Source organism: Mytilus trossulus, chromosome 1 (assembly GCF_036588685.1).
Source record: "Mytilus trossulus isolate FHL-02 chromosome 1, PNRI_Mtr1.1.1.hap1, whole genome shotgun sequence".
Classification (NCBI taxonomy): domain Eukaryota; kingdom Metazoa; phylum Mollusca; class Bivalvia; order Mytilida; family Mytilidae; genus Mytilus; species Mytilus trossulus.
The window spans coordinates 112,668,298-112,689,706 of NC_086373.1; the positions used below are offsets into that span (position 1 = coordinate 112,668,298).

A 21,409-nucleotide genomic window follows, 5' to 3' on the forward strand; every position below is an offset into this window, starting at 1 on the left:
CAGTGACCTATCATATTTTTTAATATCAAATCTTAAGTAAGCTTTCAAGTCAAATGATGAGCACATTTTACTATAAAATCTTAGTTTACCTGTGTTATTAGATTTAATATTCTCAAGTTGACCCAAAATCTTGCATTTATAAAAGTTTTTCAGTGAGTCCTCAAACATATTATGTGATATTTGAAGTGAATCAAAGTTGATTAACTTTTTTAATTTATGTAAGGACTGTACCCAGCAAGCGCTCTTTAGTGTATACAATTTTTTTTATCTTCAATGAATGCAGATTTTAATAGATCAAATTTTGGGTTGTTTCCAACTTCAATGTCAGTTAATCTAGCATAGTATTTAAACATTAGTTTATATGATATAAAACACACTGGATATAGCTCAAGTTCTGTACGTAAAGCTAAATTGGAAGCCTTACCATGAACACCAAGAACATTTTTCATAATCATATTCTGAACCTTTTCAAATGGTAGTTTATCAGTAGTGTCAAGATTTATATTAAAATCTGAGATCCAAATTTCAGATCCATAAGTCATAATTGGTGAAATTAATGAGTTGAAAAGTCTTACCCATTTTTCCACTGCAATACAATTAGAATATGGTAATTTTGATTTCAAGGCGAAATATGCCTTACGTGCTTTATCAGCAAGATTTTCAGCTGCTATATTAAGTTTACCTCTATTGTTGAAGACTATACCTAAGTATTTATATTCCGTAGCAGATTCTAATGGTTGGGGACCAAAATAAAAATAATGTTTATCTAATAAAGATCTATTTTTACTATTTGATAAAATCATAGTTTGTGTTTTCTTGGTGTTCACATTTAGGCCCCAATCAATACAAAAGGATTGTAAGGCATCCACACAGTGTTGCAAGCCATTAGGTGTTTCTGAAATTAAGATTAAATCATCTGCATAAAGAAGATGACTAAAGTTATTCTGATTTAAATTAACTGGATCAGACAAAACAGGGTTGAAATAGGAATCTATGTCATCGACAAAAATATTAAAAAGGGTGGGGCTAAGACTGTCCCCCTGTTTCACCCCTAAATTAGCATGGAATGATTCACTAATAAATCCATCTGTTTTACAACAATATAATGTATTACTATACATATGTTTTAACAAGTCATAAAATTTCCCACCTATTCCCTTTTTGAGCAATTTATGTAGTAATGCCTTTCTTACAACACTGTCGAATGCCTTTTTAAAGTCCACAAAACAAATGTAAAGATTTTTCTTACACTTATTTAGATATTTATTAATTAAAGTTTTCATTATGAATATATGGTCACTTGTTCTATATCCTTCACGAAAGCCACCCTGATTGGCACTCAACAAGTCTTTAGACTCTATGAACACAGTTAATCTGTTTTGCAGTAATGAAGTAAATAATTTACCTAAACAGCTAGAGACACATATACCTCTATAGTTATTGCAGTCACTAGGATCACCTGATTTAAAAATTGAAGAAATATATGACAGATTCCATGATTTTGGAAATTTTCCACATTGAAGTATTTTATTAAAAAGTTTTACCATAACAAGTACCATGGATGAGGCACTACATTTAATAAACTCATTCAATATCAAATCAGGACCACCAGACTTACCAGATTTAAGTCTAGTGATACCCTTTTTAACTTCAGTACAAGTAAATGGGTAATCCAGAGAGCAATGATTGTCCTTTGATGTCTCAAGATCATCAGGAAAATTAAGTTCTGAATCAGAGTTTAATAAGGATTTGTAATGTTCTACCCATTCCTGCTTTGATAATGGACTGGGTGTCTGTTGGTGGTTATTTTTTAGATCGTTAATAGATTTCCAAAAGGACTTAGAGTCTTTGTGTTCTAGGCTATTCAATTTACTAATAAATGTCCTATAAAACTCCGCTTTTAAGCTCTTTTTGTGTTTATTATAATGTTTTACACAATTAGAATATGTTTGGCGAAGGTTAGCATTATTTTTATCCTTTTGGAGTCTTTTACCAAGAGACCTTACTTCTTTCCTCAACAAAAGACAATCATTGGACATCCATGCTTTTTTTGGTTTAGCTCTTTTTCTCTTATTAGATGGACGAGAACTTTTCTTTTTTAATACTAAAGTTTGTGATGCTGCATTAACATAAATTTTATTAACTGATGAGACAAGAAAATCAATATCATCACAGTTTTCATCATCAATATTGTTCATTAGATCTAATATATCATTTACAGACTCTTTATGCAATAAAGCATCATGATAATTGTCTGACATGGAATGTTCCCATTGAAATTTACCAACATCAGAATGAGACTCAAGAGTTGTCTCTCTTTGAGTACATGATTTAAAGCATACAGATAATAAACAGTGGTCAGACAATTCCACTGGAGATCTAACAATAAAATGCTGTACACAATAGAATAAATTAGGTGTTGTTAACATATAATCAACTGTGCTTTGGCCATTAGAATTATAAAAAGTAAAAAATCCTAAGGAATCGCCTAGAAATCTCCCATTAAGAAGTCTCAACTGTAAATCTTTACAAAGGGACACAAGAAGAGTGCCATGTATATTTTTTTCTCTATCCATTTGACGTCTTACTAAGGGAATATCAGGGGAGTAATTATTAGGGACAGGACAATCAATGAAATTTTCATTTTTATCATCATTTTGAATGTAGTCATGCAGTCCTCCTGTTCGGGCATTAAAATCACCACAGATTAGAATTTCTCCCTGATGTTTAAACTGCATGATTTCATTTTGAAGCTGTGTAAATATTAATTCTGAATCATCTTTATTCAGATATGGTTTTATATAACAAAAACACAAATAAACTGTATAAGGTAGTCCAAGTATTTGCTTATCCAGCTTTAACCAAAGTGAAAATTTTGATCTTTTGATCTCTTTTACTCCCTTTCTGATATGCGGTTTGCAGTATACTGCTATACCACCTGATGCCCTTCCCTTTCTTTTGCGTTTAATAGGTTTTACAGTAAAAGGCATAGAAAAATCTGGGAGATTTCCAGGTGAGTCAGATACTAAAGTTTCAACAAAACCAACTATCTCAAAACTATTTACATAAGTAACAAAATCTACATCTTCAATTTTGTGACTATTTAAGCCATGAGTATTCCAAAAACCTATATTATGCTTACTCATTTTTCAAAAAGATATATATATATGTATGTGAGAATAAAACGGTTATCATATAATCAAAATTTGGATTGAATCAATCCGATAGACATGGTTGAACATCTTTGTTTACATGTCGAGTTTTAAGAACTGAACTAATAATTTTAACTTAAATTGAAAATGAAATAACCCTAACATTAAAATTGAAAAAGAAATCAATCTAAATCCTGCAACTAGTCCAAACTGAGGGGGCTATATTTCTGTAAGAGAAAAAAAGGGGGGGCAAATTTAATTACAGTAAAATAAATTTGATATCAATTTTTGGATTTTTTAAATTTTTTTCATCAGGAAGAATTTTTTTTGGTTAACATGGTTAACCATTAGCTACATTTTGTACATTAGTATTTCAAAAATAACATTTAAACATGAATACAAGCTGAAATTGCTAGTTATCTTTAACTGAGTTTGTGGGCCATACCTTTTACTTTTTTCAACCAAAAAAAAAGGGGGGGGGATTAAATTACATAACAGTAATAAAAAGTCTTCATTTTCCAAAAAAGACTTAAAATATGATCATTCTAAATAATAAAATAAATTTATGAAAATGAATGTTTATAATAAGGCTACAGTACATTTACATTTTGAAAATAACAGTTTAATTAGCAAGTTGTAACAACTGTTAGACTAGCTTGTTGATTTCAAATTCTTTGTTCTTATTTCCATGATTACCAGTGAATTTTCCCTTTCCTGGGTTTGGTTTTGCCACTTTTGATTGTTGAAAAGATCTGTTTTTCGGTGGACGGAAGTAGTCCTCATATGGCTTAAGACCAATGTGTGGGTTAAGATGGGCCTTGATTATTCGCACTAAACTTTTCTTTCCAGAATTACTGAAGTGAATACCATCTGAGAACAGTGATGGATCTAGCGATGATATTAATTTGTTTTCAATGAATTCACACTTTTCATTTTGTGAGCAAAACCATTTCATTTCTGTATTAAAATCTGCACATTTAGAGTTGAAAGTCGCTTTGTTTACCCTTTCAAATGCAGGTAAAACATGTATGGTTGTATCCTCATTCTTTTCAAGAAATGCTGAAATAAAGTACTTTATGTCTGCAATACATGTACTAGTGGATTTCTTTTCCAAATCATTGTTTCCTACCCCTAAAACAAGATGTTTAGGGGAGCTGTGTGAGTCACAGTACTTTTTTGCTCCATTTATGGATTTTTCTCCTTTTCCCAATATAATTAGTTCTGCGTCTTTGTTTTTATAAATTCTTTTTGGATCTATCCCATTTCCATGGGAATCCATAACAAATCTAATTTCACAATGATGTTGATTAGAGATTGGAGCTTTAAGCTTTGTTTCTTCTTCGTCATTGCTTATGTTGTTATTATGGTCCGCAAGTAAGGAGAATGAATTTGAGGTTGATACCTGTGGGATAACATCTTGTCTATTGTGTTCCATTAAGGATTGAATTTTCTCCTCCAACATTTTCAAATTTGATTTCAAGGTCATATTCTCTGATCGCAGAAATTGATTTTCAGAAATCAGTTGAGAACAATTGTTTTGAGAAAATTGTGATTCTGGTTGTTTCTCTTTTGGTTGTACCAATGTTGCATGTTCGCACTTATCTTGAAATTTTTCAAACTTGTTTTCAAATTCCAATACTTTCTCTTCTATTTCAGAGTATGTCTTTGTTTCTTGTTTTATTTCTGTTACCTTTAAGTTGACGTAGTCAACAATGTTGTTTTCTAAAACATTTAGCCTTTGTTCAAGAGCTGCTGATTGATTGTTTTCAAATTCAAATACTTTCTCTTCTATTTTAGGATATGTCTTTATTTCTTGTTTTATTTCTATTAACTTTGAGTTTATGTAATCAAAAATTTTGTTTTCTAAGACTTCTAGCCTTTGTTCGACATCTGCTGGTTGATTGTCACTTTTTAATGTCAAGTCTAGTATCAATTGTTCACATTTACTGAGTTTTTCAATTTTTGAATTCATATTGTCTAAATTGGAATCTAGACTTGTTGACATACTACAAATTTTTTCTTCCATTTTCTGAATGGAAAAACAAATGCTCTCATTGTCAGTATGTATCTTTGACTGCGATTTGGGTACAATAATTCGAGGCGAAGAGGCGACTTTGAGATTTGTTTGACTTACGTCATTCTTTGATTCAAGCATTGTAACAAATTGTAGGTAGTTATTATCACTGCTGTCAAGGTCATGTGTTAATAAGTTTTCTGACGGTACAATGCAGTTAGCATCTACTATAGATTTCATATATTTGAATTCATTTTCTGCCCACACAGAGTGAAGGTTACCCTGCACAGTTATGACAAATGTTGTAGGATAAAGGTGGAATGTTAAAAGTTTATTGGATTCAATTTTTGTCTCTTGTACTGTTCCTTGAAAAATCTGAATGAAAATTTCAACTATTGGACCAGTGTCATTGTTTACTTTGTCTACCCAGATACAAGTGTGATCACTCAGTTCCCCTAGTTGTAAATGATATCGGTATGCAAATGTTTTAATCCAGGATAAAAATCTTTCGGTGGATCTCACTCTAAACGCTGTCATTTTTGCCCCTGGCATATATAGGTCACCACTATTGGCATCTTCATATTGTGCATGTAGGGCTTTGCCAGTAGGCTGTTTGGGTAGTCTGGGCAGTTTATATTTGGAGATATCATTTTGTTTTTTCCAAAAAGGAGAGGACAGAACTTTCTCCGGGTCTAGCTTCTCTAATTTTGTAAACACCGGATCCATATTTATCATGGCCACGTGGGTCTTCGAACAATGTTATTTATATAAATATCGATAATAGAACACCTTAATCTGATTTTTATGATTACAAATCAGTCATATTGCTTTTTACAAATTCCATTTTACTCTCACAAATCATTATTTAGCAATCTATGCTGTTTTTTTGACTGCTGTTTTCTTTCCGTCCATTCATGGCGGGACCGGAAGTGCATTATAGTAAATGATTTGCAAATTCCTATGAAGTTGAATGCGAATTGCCTAAAACTCGCTAATTGAAGGAATTCCCTACGCAAACTTGACGAATAGTTTAACATTTTGGCACCTCTATCGATTTTCATGAACACCATAAACCAACAACGCATTTCTGATGAGTTGAGAGACAGTATAGTTGGTGCATAGAAATGCTTATTTGTAAAGGGAGAAGAGTTGGCACATAGAAATGCTTATATGTATAGGAACAAAACAATGTAGTTGACGCATAGAAATGCTTACTTGCAAAGGGAGAATACATAAAGTTAAAACCATGTTAAATTAATCTTTGCTTGTCGTCTTTTTGTTTAAACCAGCGATAGTGCTAGTAAGGGTATACATTTTGGCTCATACCTCCCTATTGAACTTCCCAAACCAAACGATACTTTTTGGCTCATACCTCCCTATTGAACTTCCCAAACAAAACAATACTTTTTGGCTCATACCTCCCTATTGAATTTCCCACACCAAACGATACTTTTTGGCTCATACCTCCCTATTGAACTTCCCAAACCAAACGATACTTTTTGGCTCATACCTCCCTATTGAACTTCCCAAACCAAACGATACTTTTTGGCTCATACCTCCCTATTGATTTTCCCACACCAAACGATACTTTTGGCTCATACCTCCCTATTGAACTTCCCAAACCAAACGATACTTTTTGGCTCATACCTCCCTATTGAACTTAAATTCCCAAACCAAACGACACTTTTTGGCTCATACCTCCCTATTGAACTTCCCAAACCAAACGATATTTTTGGCTCATACCTCCCTATTGAATTTCCCACACCAAACGATACTTTTGGCTCATACCTCCCTATTGAACTTCCCAAACCAAACGATACTTTTTGGCTCATACCTCCCTATTGAACTTCCCAAACCAAACGATACTTTTTGGCTCATACCTCCCTATTGAACTTCCCAAACCAAACGATACTTTTTGGCTCATACCTCCCTATTGAATTTCCCACACCAAACGATACTTTTGGCTCATACCTCCCTATTGAACTTCCCAAACCAAACGATACTTTTTGGCTCATACCTCCCTATTGAACTTTCCAAACCAAACGATACTTTTTGGCTCATACCTCCCTATTGAATTTCCCACACCAAACGATACTTTTGGCTCATACCTCCCTATTGAACTTCCCAAACCAAACGATACTTTTTGGCTCATACCTCCCTATTGAACTTCCCAAACCAAACGATACTTTTTGGCTCATACCTCCCTATTGAATTTCATACACCAAACGATACTTTTGGCTCATACCTCCCTATTGAACTTCCCAAACCAAACGATACTTTTTGGCTCATACCTCCCTATTGAACTTCCCAAACCAAACGATACTTTTTGGCTCATACCTCCCTATTGAACTTCCCAAACCAAACGATACTTTTTGGCTCATACCTCCCTATTGAACTTCTCAAACCAAACGAAACTTTTTGGATTATACCTCCCTATTGAATTTCCCACACCAAACGATACTTTTTGGCTCATACCTCCCTATTGAACTTTCCAAACGAAACGAAACTTTTTGGCTCATACCTCCCTATTAAACTTCCAAAACCAAACGATACTTTTTGGCTCATACCTCCCTATTGAACTTCACAAACCAAACGATAGGCTATTTTTACATTCAGGCATGTGTTGAATCAGTGTATCGACAACCAGTTTTCACTCTCAATATAAAACCAGTAGATGATATATATGCTTCTTCCATTCCATAAATACAGAATATCACATGCTGTGGTATATCGAATTCAGCTACTCAATAAATTATTCTTGTATTTTCCTGGATATAGAATTCCATATAATGTGTATACATTTCTTCAAAACAAAGGTAAATCATATGTGTAATTATAAAGTTTTTTAATACCTATGTCCTCTTGATACAAAAGACTCCAGTATGGATGACTCTGCATTGATACCAGATGTCATAATAAATTGGTTATGACAAAATTAAAGTATTAAACGAAAGGAAAGACAACTTTTTCTAGAAGGGTTAACTTGAGGTCGGTCGGTAATATAATTATTTATATTAATTTACTTACCCATCCCCAAAAATGACATTTACTATCGCCGTTTGTACGTTACATACCACTGTTATAGGTGCACCATCGTCAGTCTGAAAATAGCCAGACAAAACAATTAAAAAGAGATGTCACCAAAAACCTAATTAACATGAATATTGGAATAAAAGCACATTTAGGTATAAAAGAAACGAGCCTAACATGAATAACAGAATAAGCAACACTGCAGTATAGGCGGTTTAGTGCACAACAACAATATTGAAACAATAATATTGGAATAAAGACGTACTGCGGTATAGGTGGTTCAATGCCCAACAACAATATTAGAATAAAGACACGCCGTGGTAAAGGCGGTTCAGTGACCAACAACAATATTGGAATAAAGCCACACTGCAGTATAGGCGGTGTAGTGCACAACACCAATATTGAAACAACAATATTGGAATAAAGACATACTGCGGTATAGGCGGTTCAGTGCCAAACAACAATATTGGAATAAAGACAAATTGTGGTATAGGCGGTTCAGTGCCTAACAACACTATTGGAATAAAGACGTACTGCGGTAAAGGTGGTTCAGTGACCAATAACCATATTGGAGTAAAGACAAACAATAGTATGGGCGGATCAGCGCCTAACAACAATATTGGAATAAAGACACACTGTGGTAAAGGCGGTTTACTGCCCAACAACAATATTAGAATAAAGACACACTATGGTATAGGCGGTTCAGTAACCTACAACAATATTGGAATAAAGACACACTGCGGTATAGGCGGTTCAATGCCTTTTCACAATATTAAAATAAAGACACGCTGCAGTATAGCCGGTTCAGTGCTTAACAACAATATTGGAATAAAGACAAACTGCGGTATAGGTGGTTCAGTGCCCGACAACAATATTGGAATAAAGACACACTGCGGTATAGGCGGTTCAATGCCCAACAACAATAATTGAATTTAGACGTACTGTGTTATAGGCGGTTTAGTGACCAACAACCATATTTGAGTAAAGAGAAACTGTGGTATAGGCGATTCAGTGCCCGAAAACAATATTGGAATAAAGACACACTGTGGTATTGGTTGGTCAGTGATAACAACAATATTGGAATAAAGGAACACTGCGGTATAGGTGGTTCAATGCCCAACAACAATATTTGAATTAAGACGTACTGTGGTATAGGCGGTTCAGTGAACAACAACCATATTTGAGTAAAGAGAAACTGTGGTATAGGCGATTCAGTGCCCGATAACAATATTGGAATAAAGACACACTGCGGTATAGGCGGTTCAATACCCGACAACAATATTGGATTTAAGACACACTATGCTATAGGCGTTTCAGTACCAAACAACAATATTGGAATAAAGACACACTATGGTATAGGCGGTTCACTGCACAACAACAATATTGGATTAAAGACACACTATGGTATACGCGGTTCACTGCACAACAACAATATTGGAATAAAGACACACCATGGTGTAGGCGGTTCACTGCACAACGACAATATTTGAGTAAAGACATACTATGGTATAGGCGGTTCACTGCAAAACAACAATTTTGGAATATAGACACACTGCGGTATAGGCGGTTCAGTGCCCGATAACAATATTGGAATAAAGACACACTATGGTATAGGCGGTTCACTGCACAACAACAATATTAGAATAAAGACACAATATGGTATAGGCGGTTCACTGCACAACAACAATATTGGAATAAAGACACACTGTGGTATTGGCGGTTCACTGCACAACAACAATATTGGAATAAAGACACACTATGGTATAGGAAGTTCACTGCACAACAACAATATTGGAATAAAGACACACTTTGTTATAGGCGGTTCACTGCACAACAACAATATTGGAATAAAGACACACTGTGGTATAGGCGGTTCACTGAACAACAACAATATTGGAATAAAGACACACTATAGTATAGGCGGTTCACTGCACAACAACAATATTGGAAAAAAGACACACCGTGGTGTAGGCGGTTCACTGCACAACGACAATATTTGAGTAAAGACATACTATGGTATAGGCGGTTCACTGCAAAACAACAATTTTGGAATATAGACACACTGCGGTATAGGCGGTTCAGTGCCCGATAACAATATTGGAATAAAGACACACTATGGTATAGGCGGTTCACTGCACAACAACAATATTAGAATAAAGACACAATATGGTATAGGCGGTTCACTGCACAACAACAATATTGGAATAAAGACACACTGTGGTATTGGCGGTTCACTGCACAACAACAATATTGGAATAAAGACACACTATGGTATAGGAAGTTCACTGCACAACATCAATATTGGAATAAAGACACATTATGGTATAGGCGGTTCACTGCACAACAACAATATTGGAATAAAGACACATTATGGTAAAGGCGATTCACTGCACAACAACAATATTGGAATAAAGACACACTATGGTATAGGCGGTTCAGTGCCCAACAACAATATTGGAATAAAGACACATTATGGTATAGGCAGTTCACTGCCCAACAACAATATTGGAATAAAGACACACTATGGTATAGGCGGTTCAGTGTCCAACAACAATATTGGAATACAGACACACTATTGTATAGGCGGTTCACTGCACAACAACAATATTGGAATAAAGACACACTATGGTATAGGCGGTTCACTGCACAACCACAATATTGGAATAAAGACACATTATGGTATAGGCGGTTCACTGCACAACAACATTATTGGAATAAAGACACACTATGGTATAGGCGGTTCACTGCACAACAAAAATATTGGAATAAAGACATATTATGGTATAGGCGGTTTACTGCAGAACAACAATATTGGAATAAAGACACACTATGTTATAGGCGGTTCAGTGCCCAACAACAATATTGGAATAAAGACACATTATGGTATAGGCGCTTCAGTGCCTAACAACAATATTGGAATAAAGAAAAAATTATGGTATAGGCGGTTCACTGCACAACAACAATATTGGAATAAAGACACATTATGGTATAGGCGGTTCACTGCACAACCACAATATTGGAATAAAGACACATTATGGTATAGGCGGTTCACTGCACAACAACAATATTGGAATAAAGACACACTATGGTATAGGCGCTTCACTGCACAACAAATATTGGAATAAAGACACATTATGGTATAGGCGGTTCACTGCACAACAACAATATTGGAATAAAGACACACTATGGTATAGGCGGTTCAGTTCCCAACAACAATATTGGAATAAAGACACATTATGGTATAGGCGATTCACTGCACAACAACAATATTGGAATAAAGACACATTATGGTATAGGCGGTTCACTGCTCAACAACAATATTGGAAAAAAGACACACTATGGTATAGGCGGTTCAGTGCCCAACAACAATATTGGAATAAAGACACACTATTGTATAGGCGGTTCACTGCACACACAACAACAATATTGGAATAAAGACACACTATGGTATAGGCGGTTCACTGCACAACCACAATATTGGAATAAAGACACACCATGGTATAGGCGGTTCACTGCACAACAACAATATTGGAATAAAGACACACTGTGTTATAGGCGGTTCACTGCACAACAACAATATTGGAATAAAGACACACTATGGTATAGGCGGTTCACTGCACAACAACAATATTGGAATAAAGACACACTGCGGTATAGGGGGTTCACTGCACACCAACAATATTGGAATAAAGACACACTATGGTATAGGCAGTTCACTGCACAACAACAATATTGGAATAAAGACACACTGCGGTATAGGCGGTTCACTGCACACCAACAATATTGGAATAAAGACACACTATGGTATAGGCAGTTCACTGCACAACAACAATATTGGAATAAAGACACACTGCGGTATAGGCGGTTCACTGCACAACAACAATATTGGAATATAGACACACCATGGTATAGGCGGTTCACTGCACAACAACAATATTGAAATAAAGCCACACTGTGGTATAGGCGGTTCACTGCACAACAACAATATTGGAATAAAGACACACTATGGTATAGGCGGTTCACTGCACAACAACAATATTGGATAAAGACACACTGCGGAAAATTACTAGATTTGAAATATTATACTCGGCAAATATTACAAAACGGACCACCTTACTTCCATCGTTTTTGGTATATATTTAAATTTTTACCTTTTTTGTTTTAAACCAAGTTCCCTTCAGTTTTAAGGGTATATGTTAAAACATTACAACCGGATTACTTTTATGAATTGTTACTTAGATGGAGAGTTGTCTCATTGGCACTCATACTACATCAACACAAAATAGACTTTGTCTTCAGTTTTAAGGGTATATGTACAAACATTACAAAACGGACTACCTTGCGCTCAGATGTAAAGGTATATGTTCAAATTTTACAAAAATGGACCACCTTACCTTCAGCGTTAAAGGTATATGTACACGTATGTCGTTCCATCTTAATATTAACTGATCCATAACATTAACATTGTATACAAATCAAAGTTAAAATGATTTCACTGTAATTATATCATTGTAACATTGACAATAAATACAAATCCCTAGAGACACTCGACAAAAACTTACATACACTAAATACACTCTAGGGAGACTCGACAAAATGAACACACCAGCACTATGGATTTGTAATGTATATGTTAGATGCTAAAAGGAAAATATTATCCTAAAGCTTAATTTTGATTGTGTCAGCCATAATGTCATTCTTATATCATAGACATCTAAAGGGCACCAATAGCCATTATGTTTACATCTAGAGGGCAACAGTATACATTGTGTTTACAAAAGTTTATTATTTATAATTTCATTCAAATCTACTTTCAGCAAATTGTAGCTCCATCAAAGCTTATACATTATTTATGTTGCTTTGATAAAGTAGGGACCCATCGGTCGATTTTTTGTTGTTGTTGTTACAGATTTTGATAGACGGTTGTAAGCTTTAAAATTGTATATGACATGATTTATTGTCTCGCCTCAATGTAGTAGCGCGAAGGCGAGACAAAGGAGTGTTGTTTCGTGCTGTGACACCGGCGTCAACAATATATTAGTTTTTGATTACAACAGTGTGAGGGGAGTAGTGGTCGGTCAATTAATTTGGTTTTCAGTTCTATTACCATTGGCACATCTCATTTCCTATTGAATATTTCATTTGGTCAACCCCTTCTTTAACGGATTATTGGCTTTCAACCTTTTACTTAGATAACAAGTTAAATGTTTGTCATTTGAAGATAGTTAACCTTGTTTCCTATGCAGATGGTGTGTTAATTCAACTCGATGTAACTTTTGTTTTAGTCATACATTACGTACAATTACTTTGATTCCATTGTTGCTTATCTCGTGTAGACGAAAACCGTGAGTGAGAGAAAGACAGACACCAGATAACGCACGAGGGTGCACGAATATAAACCTTAAGTCAGAGAAAGACGGACACCAGATAACGCACGAGGGTGCACGAATATAAACCTTAAGTCAGAGAAAGACGGACACCAGATAACTCACGAGGGTGCAAGAATATAAACCGTCTGTCAGAGAAAGACAGACACCAGATAACGCACGAGGGTGCACGAATATAAACCTTAAGTCAGAGAAAGACAGACACCAGATAACGCACGAGGGTGCACGAATATAAACCTTAAGTCAGAGAAAGACAGACACCAGATAACGCACGAGGGTGCACGAATATAAACCTTAAGTCAGAGAAAGACGGACACCAGATAACGCACGAGGGTGCACGAATATAAACCTTAAGTCAGAGAAAGACGGACACCAGATAACGCACGAGGGTGCACGAATATAAACCTTAAGTCAGAGAAAGACGGACACCAGATAACTCACGAGGGTGCAAGAATATAAACCTTAAGTCAGAGAAAGACAGACACCAGATAACGCACGAGGGTGCACGAATATAAACCTTAAGTCAGAGAAAGACGGACACCAGATAACTCACGAGGGTGCAAGAATATAAACCGTAAGTCAGAGAATGATAGACACCAGATAACTCTTGAGGGTGCACGAATATGAACCGTCTGTTAAAGAAAGACAGGCAACATGTACAGATAACTTTCGAAAGTGAAAAAATATAAACCGTCTCAGACAAAGAAAAACAGACATCAGATAACTCACGAGGGTGCACGAATACAAACCGTCTGTCAGAGAAAGACATATACTTTACAATCAAATTATTCCTGGTAAATGGTCATTCAGAGGTAACTTTTCACCAATCTGGGAGTTTGCATGACGGATGCAAATGTTGATGACGACATATAAGGTTATACTACCTCTGTATTTGTATTCCTAAACATTTCAGGAGTATGCTGTTTGTTTGGAAGATCAAGAAATAATCGAAAGTGAAGTAATTTTCATACGATAGTTCGGCCATCTTGAACTCATTGCTTGACATTTATCGTTTCTGATTGGTTGTCTGATGATATTTACAAGCATTGGCTTGAACTATTATTCACTTGGGAGCATGTCTCCGTTAGGTGACGGTATAAATAGTATATAAAAGGTAAGAAATTAAAAAAAAAACAGTATGGTTATTCCAGACCCAATCATCAATTATTGTTTCATGTTTACGTAATTAATGATATTGTGAAGCACTCGATCTGTAACTTGTTTGGAAAGATGAAACTTATCCAGTATTAACACAAAAAAGGTGCAATAATTATGTTTTCCCATTTTCCCAAACTAAAATATCTAAAATAACAGTTCACTTTTGATGATTTAATGTAACAACATTTGTCATTTCATGCAGTCTAAGAAAAACATGACTTCAAGTTTGTAGAAGCCAAACTATTGAACATTCAAAATAATGTAGGAACACAGCAGCATAATTGTTGATAATTGCAAAGAAAAACATGTTATGCTTGTTGTCGAATTTTAACGAGACATAACAATCCTAGATTCCGGCGACGACAGCGTCAGCATTTCGGCTCAATCTGGTGTTAAATTTTGGACATCGATAACTTTGTCAAACATCAAACATACATGGGATTTTATGAAAATTTGGACAGAATGACCACAATATAGTATCCAGGGAACACTTTAGAAAATAAATGTACTTCCCTTTTTTACAGTTGACTTCCTATTTTGTTTCAGTCATTATTAACTTTGGCAAACTTAATGGAATTTATAAAATCTGAACAGAAGCTTGGTTTTTGCCAAAGATCGTATCCAGCAGAGTTTTGCAAAAAAAAATGTTTTCATTTTCACGAATTTTACTGATAAACGGATTGTTTTCAATTTACACTTATGCTCAGTCTGAAGTTAAAGTTTTTAAGTCATCAATATCTTGGTCAGTTTCACGGAAATTTATAAGTTGGTCAAAGTTTCATGGAAATTTATGAATTGGTCAAAGTTTCACGGAAATTTATGAAATTTGGACAAAAGCTTGTTTCTGATAAAAGTATCTAGGACCAAATTTTGGAAATATTTTTCTTCTTTTCCGAATTTTACTGATAAATGCATTTAGTTTATGTTTAACAGTTAGCATGAATATATATTGTGGTTAAAGATCTTGCAGAGCAATTTCTCTGTCAAACCTTCATAGAATTTTATGAAACTTTGACAGTAGCTTTTAAACGATTCTTTTTTTTCATTTTTAGTATTGTTTTTGATAGATGGATTTCATTTTTTACAGGTAACATTCAACGACATTCTGGGATAAAAAAAGATACATGGTCATTTTGGCAACCTTCATGTATTGTTATGAAAGTTATATCCCCACGACCAAAAAAAAAAGAATCTTATCAAAAAGTTGACTTTTTTTTTATTCAGTATTTTTGAAATCAACATTACACTTCAACACTGATAGCAGCAATCGCAGGCGGGAATCCTTATAATTTTGTTGAATAATAGAACAGACACATACTTTATGACCAATGCCAACTAAAATAACCTTTAACCTTTTTGTTGTTCTTTAAAACTTTCTCTTAATGTCCAAAAATCTTTTATCATATAGATAAAAACATTTAATTCTATTGTGCAACTTATAAGTTCTATTTTCTTAGTTTCTACAAATTAATTTTTGGGTACTCTTTGCGTATATTGAAACAGCTTATTATTATCTTTAACTTTTATATTAAAGCCTTTCAACATAAAATCCACGGCCGGTAAAAGCAGGAAAGACATTTCAGCGTGTGTAATTATTTTGATGTACTGATTATCCTTTATACGTATAGCTAATGACAACTCCAAGATAGGTCATTTAATTATGCATGTTATCATGTAGCATATTAATCTTTTGCAATAAAGATTCATAATTTCAAATAAAATTTGTAGATTTAGCCAAGGATTTGTATAGTTAGATACAAATCCTTGATTTAGCTAACTAAGTCCTTATATTTGTATAAAATAACATTCGTTAATAGTGGAACATTGTTTTAACAATGAATTAGCTGCAATCAACATTTGCTTGCTAGTTCCTCTATGTAATCACAAATAGATAACTCTGGCTCATTTCCCAATCAATCTATCATGAAGGGAAATAATTTAATGAAATTTTTATTCATAGTCTATTTCAAAAATGATAAAAAGTTCTTTATATTGGTATGTAAAATTTTTAAACGTTTCAAATTTATGAAATTATATTCGTACATCAAGTGTTTTGATACATCAATAACAAAAACTGAAATATAATGCATTGATTCATTTTGTAATTATTCAAAATTATATCAGAACCCTAAACATATTTATTCAAAAATCAACCTGTTAAGGGGAGACAATTCTCGTATAACTTTTTCGAATTGGCACATAATACCACGGAATGTCACTCATCATACAAATGGCACATCCATATAATTTATTAACTGCGCAGTCGCGCTCCACCTTCAATGATGATTCTGAATTATAAATATAACCAAAAGTTGTTAATCTATAGATAGTGACGACTAATGAAAGCTAACCCACTGTAAAAATATTTTTTTGCACTTTTTTAAAACTTCCTCAGGAAAAATTCTCTTGCCACTTGACTTTCATAGCTCAAAATTAACGTTTTTACAGAATATTTGAATAAAGTAGTTACAGATTATTCTCTTCTCAAAGTGTAAGACGCAATAAAAATCGTATGCTTGCACAATCTTACCGAAATACGGATTTAATTAAGTCCTAAACATTTTGACATTTCTTCGTATATTTTTATCGAAAACCGGTTTAAACAAATCACACGTACGTGTTAAGATCCGACTAAATACCTATTTCCCGATATGGTCAGGTAAAATTGCTATGTTATGAGTACATAAAGAGGAACTAAAAGATACACTATTTGTCTGTCATATGTAGGTTTAATGTGATTTGGTTCAGCATACAGCTTAAACGAACATACACACACCTTTGTTATAATCATGCTAACATCATGCTGATATCTTCACCATGATACAATAATTTACCAGGCAGAAGCTAGCGAACAAAACTAGCGAACAATAAGCCAGCGAACAATAAGGCGATATATCGAGAAACCAAAAAACAGAGAAAGACAACAACGGCCGTTAAATAAAAAAATATTCAAAAAGGCAGAAAATCAGTAAAAATATAGCAATTTTAACTCAATTTTGAAATTGTTTTCATCCAATCCATTGATTTAACAAGTCGGATCTAATATGCTAATATTCAGTACCACAATAACTCTGTGTCTATCAACGGATTATTTGTAGGTGTAGGGCCACCAATGCACCCACTTCAATTTAGAACGTATGTAAAAGTAGTCCTACCCTGTAAAATATAGCATCATATTTCAGAATATCATGACATATTTGAAATTCAATCTTTGGTGTATCTGATAGTACAGTAAAATTAAAGTATGTTCTTCCATTAAAATGTTTAATTTGTTTATGAAAACCTTGAATTTGTTGAATTTCCATCAAACTTGATTGTGAAAGATCAGGCAACGTATTATTTCGATGGTGAAAGAAAATGCGTGACCAGACTTAGTACTAGTAATCAGAAATCACTATTTCTTTTACCATTTGATAAATCTGCCAGTGGTTGAAGCCTGTAACTATTTGGATAAGGATGAACATGAAAGCTAAAATCTTTTTTTTCTATTCAACACTTTACCTCGAAAGTTAAACTATATAGAGGCTCTAAAGAGCCTGTGTCGCTCACCTTTGTCTATTTGAATATTGAACAAAGGATACAGATGGATTCATGACAACATTGCGTTTTGGTGATGGTGATGTATTTGTACATCTTACTTTACTGAACATTCTTGCTGCTGACAATTATTTTTATCTATTATGAACTTTGCGAAGTAGTTTCAGTGGAAAATGTTCTTAAAAATTTATAAATGTTATGAAAATTGTTAAATTGACTATAAAGGACAATAACTCCTTAGGGTGTCAATTGACCATTTTGGTCATGTTGACTTATTTTAAGTTCTTACTTTGCTGTACATTATTGCTGTTTATCTCCATCTATAATAATATTCAAGGTTATAACAAAAAACGGCAAAATTTCCTTAAATTAACAAATTCAGGGGCAGCAACCTAACAACAGGTTGTCCGATCCATCTGAAAATTTCAAGGCAGATAGATCTTTGCATGATAAACAATTTTACACCAGTCAGATTTGCTCTATATGCTTTGGTAATTGAGTTATAAGCCAATTACTACATTTTACCCCATATCAGATTTGCTTTAATTTTTTAAAACTTGATCCCATAAAGATGATTGTGGCCAAGTGTGAATTAATTTGGCTCAGTAGTTTCAGAGGAGAAGATTTTTGTAAAAGATTACTAAGATTTATGAAAAGTGGTTAAAATTGACTATAAAGGGCAATTATAACTTCTTAAGGGGTCAACTGACCATTTTGGTCATGTTGCCTTATTTGTAAATCTTACTTTGCTGAACATTATTGCTGTTTACATTTTATCTCTATCCTTAATTATATACAAGATAATAACCAAAAACAGCAAAAATTTTCCTGAAACTACTATTTCAGGGGCAACAATCCAGCAACAGGTTGTCGTATTCATCTGAAAATGTCTTGTCAGATAGATCTTGACCTGAATTTTACCCCATGTCAGATTTGCTCTAAATGCTTTGGTTTTTGAGTTATAAGCCAAAAACTGCATTTTACCCCTATGTTCTATTTTTAGCCATGGCGGCAATCTTGGTTGGTTGGTTGGCCGGGTCACGCCACACATTTTTAAAACTATATACCCTTTGGGCCAGGTGAGCTAAAAAAACAAACTAATAACGTGTCTAAATAAGTGTGAAAGATTCAGCTCTGTGAATCGGTCTAGTGAACTTCAGGCAGACCGACACTAGTTAACCAATAATATGGATATGCAACATTTAAACCAAATGGTTTGTAATCCATCAAACAAAAAATCAGAGCAAAAAAACACATTTCGGGTGTAATTTTGGATTGAACATTTTGTGCAACAGAATTTTTAAAGTTCTTTATAAACAACGTAGATAAGGATTGATTTAACTATATAGGACATACTATAGAATAACAAATCGCAAATTCTTATAATGTCTTGTTTGCATTACTTATGATAGTATATTTGTTGAACGTCTATAATATCAAGGGTTTTACTAGAAGTGTCAATTGCGCTTAAGATTGTCAATGTTTCATAAAAAAAAATGTCATGGTCAGATGAACCATGCAATACAGATCTCTACAAATATCCCTTACACCAAATAAACAATGGAATAATAATGTGAACGTCTTCGTAGCATCAGATCTTTCACGATCCTTTTCACGATCTTCAAAAATGCGGTACGTAATCTTTCTTGATCCAAAAAAATCAATTTTGTGTAGATAGTTCTTTATTTACCAAGTTTCAGATTATATTTATACAAAATAACTACGAAAACCGTTTAATTAATTCAAATACAATGCCCTTATTCTGACAAACGTAGTTTATCTAGTCGAATTTGTGAAAAAATTGTGTTTGTTTACATTTTTTATGTCATTGAAATGTAGAGAAGCAATCTGCCTTTTGTCGTTTTGTAATAACTATGTACTTTTGAAACTGGATATTCTGACATACTGATAATGTTGAACCATTTTGACAGACAGTTTTATTTTGTCGTAAATATGTCTGTGTAATTAATTAAATTAGAATATTTACTGAAGGTTCATAGGTCTTTTCGATTAAAAGGTCTTTCACGATCCGTTATCAGAACTTTCACGATCGTCTCTCAATACTTGACCGCCGATAGATATTCATTCACGATCATTTCTCTCGATAAACCGAATGACACCCGTGTACACATTCATGGATCTACAATCTGTATCTTGGCATTGTACAAGGTGATGTTTTCTCTGACTGTTTATGACGTTTATTTACACTAAATCCATTGCATGTTAGATGTGAACTGATTGATGATCATTTGTTATAGATGCATGCTTTTTTTAGTAGTTGATAGTGGCTTTGAATTAGCTGTCAGTAAATGCGAGTTCTCTCAGATCTGTACCTAGTGTTTTTTGTTTGTTTGGATATACTAGAACCCGGCCACGTCCGCTCTCTGTAATATTTCTATTTGTATCTATCTGATGATTTAAGACATCCTCAACCGATTTTTATAGTTTGTTCTTATGTTGTACTGTCCAAGGTTAGGGAAGGATTCTGATCTCGCTTACATGTTTAACTCCGCAATTTTCTGTACTAATGTGCCTATCCCTAGTCAGGCGCCAGTAGTTCGTTGATTTGTTTCATATCTGTTTTTTGTTCATTTGTATGCCCCATTTATGAACATAATGTTTTCTAGTCTGTGCGTCCGTCCTTCAGTCCGTCCGTCCGTTCGTCCCGCTTCAGGTTAAAGTTTTGGTCGAGGTAGTTTTTAATAGAAGTTGAAGTCCAATCAAATTGAAACTTCGTACTACATGTTTCCTGTGATATCATCGTTCTAATTTTAATGCCGAATTATAGATTTTCCATCATTTTAACTTTCCAATGAACATAGAAAATGATAGTGCGGATGGGGCATCCGTGTACTGGGGACACATTCTTGTTTGTACATAATTTAGGCCGTCAGTTTTCTCGTTTGACTTGTTTTACATTTGTCCTTTCCGGCCTGGCCTTTTAAGCCGACTAGGCGGTATGGGTTTTGCTCATTGTTGAAGGCCGTACGGTGACCTATTGTTGTTAATTGCTGTGCTATTTTGGTCTCTTGTTGAGAGTTGTCTCATTTACAATCATACCACATCTTCTTTTTATATAACTTAAAACTAATTATTATAAATAATTATTATTTTTCGATACATAGGCACAT

At 34.1% G+C, this 21,409-nt stretch overlaps 1 protein-coding gene across 1 annotated transcript in view; it reads right to left on the bottom strand.

Moving 5' to 3' along the window:
- LOC134698324 (uncharacterized) overlaps positions 1–12,665 on the bottom strand; it is a 37,302-nt gene extending 24,637 nt beyond the window's left edge. The window contains exons 1-2 of the mRNA XM_063560484.1: positions 12,591–12,665; positions 8,194–8,267 (exon numbers count right to left, since the gene is read on the bottom strand). Of these exons, the coding sequence (XP_063416554.1) occupies positions 8,194–8,267; positions 12,591–12,650 (134 nt within the window). The 5' untranslated portion in view covers positions 12,651–12,665. The remainder of the gene's footprint in view (positions 1–8,193; positions 8,268–12,590) is intronic.
- Between the last annotated feature and the right edge of the window lie 8,744 nt (positions 12,666–21,409).